At 44.7% G+C, this 1196-nt stretch overlaps 1 protein-coding gene across 1 annotated transcript in view; it reads right to left on the reverse strand.

Moving 5' to 3' along the window:
* LOC111966909 (uncharacterized) overlaps positions 1 to 1190 on the reverse strand; it is a 4884-nt gene extending 3694 nt beyond the window's left edge. The window contains exons 1-4 of the mRNA XM_023991856.1: positions 904 to 1190; positions 717 to 820; positions 545 to 608; positions 5 to 366 (exon numbers count right to left, since the gene is read on the reverse strand). Coding sequence (XP_023847624.1) covers positions 5 to 366; positions 545 to 608; positions 717 to 782 — 492 coding nt within the window. The 5' untranslated portion in view covers positions 783 to 820; positions 904 to 1190. The remainder of the gene's footprint in view (positions 1 to 4; positions 367 to 544; positions 609 to 716; positions 821 to 903) is intronic.
* Between the last annotated feature and the right edge of the window lie 6 nt (positions 1191 to 1196).

A 1196-nucleotide genomic window follows, 5' to 3' on the forward strand; every position in this document is an offset into this window, starting at 1 on the left:
ACACCCCTCTCCTCTCTGGATGTCCAGACAGCCTCTTGAAGTCTGGCCAGGCATTGTGAGGAGCATTCACAGTTTGGTTGTCAGTCTCTTGGTTCTCTGTCCATTGGGACAGGCTGTATTCTATGGGTTGATGGTCAGTTTCCCAGGTCACACCCTCAGCAACCTGATGGTCCTGTCTTGCTCTGTTGTATTGTGARGCTGGATGCTGGAASGTCTGGTTTRCAGGTTCMATATTGAGTGAGGTGTCTGGAGCTCTGTGTCTGTTGCCCTGCTGGTCCAGAAGGTCTGTGGTTTCAGTAGATGATGAAGAACCTGGTTCTGCTACAATGATCTTCTCACTGCTCTCACTGACCGGTTGGACAATCTCTGAAATGGGTCAATGTAAAGCACAACATCAGCTTCCTGTAGTGGAGACTGCTTCTTCTTTGCCTTATTTATTAGTTATGGGTAATGACTAAGAAGTAAATCAAATACGGCAATAAACATRGAAGGCTTTACTCAACATAAAGTGTAAATTGCATAGACATGATAAGTTGCATAATACCTTCCGTRATGCTGGTGTCAAGATTTTCCATTTTGATAAGAGGTGCCTCTTGCATATCTGCCATCTGTGTTTTTGTATTCAGCAGAAAATGATTTATTAGAAATATATCCCCACCAACATTTGAAATATGAGAACACAAATAATCAATTTGACCGTGTCTATGACAATTGACCTGCATGGCCCCATCCTGGTCTGTCGCTGTGCGTCCTGCGTCTCTCCGGTTGGTGACATCCTGCATACATTTGCCCCCTTCACTATAGGCAAAACGATTTTCCACTGCACCAGAAAAGAGAACCCTTCATAAACGTTACATTACACATCATTTTTAATGTGTAGAAATAAGGTTTAAAAAAACCTACAATATCCAAGTCTGCTTTTTGCCTTTTCTACGAAGCTCTCTCTCTCCCGGGCAACATGATCCGTGTCCACTCGCCTGTGAACTGTGCGTCGCAGGGCTCCAAATCTCTCTGCGCTCCGCCGAGAATTATGGAATTTTGTCAAAAGCAGCTTCCTCCGCAGGTTATCGATTTCTTTCTGYCTATGGGAAATTTCCAACCGTAAGGCAGCATGGCCGTCATCTACAAGTTTGCAGATTTCGGCAACGGCTGCATTCGCCAAAACCTCAATGATGGAGGCTAGCTGAGCATGAAAG

Source organism: Salvelinus sp. IW2-2015, linkage group LG7, assembly GCF_002910315.2.
Source record: "Salvelinus sp. IW2-2015 linkage group LG7, ASM291031v2, whole genome shotgun sequence".
Taxonomy (NCBI): domain Eukaryota; kingdom Metazoa; phylum Chordata; class Actinopteri; order Salmoniformes; family Salmonidae; genus Salvelinus; species Salvelinus sp. IW2-2015.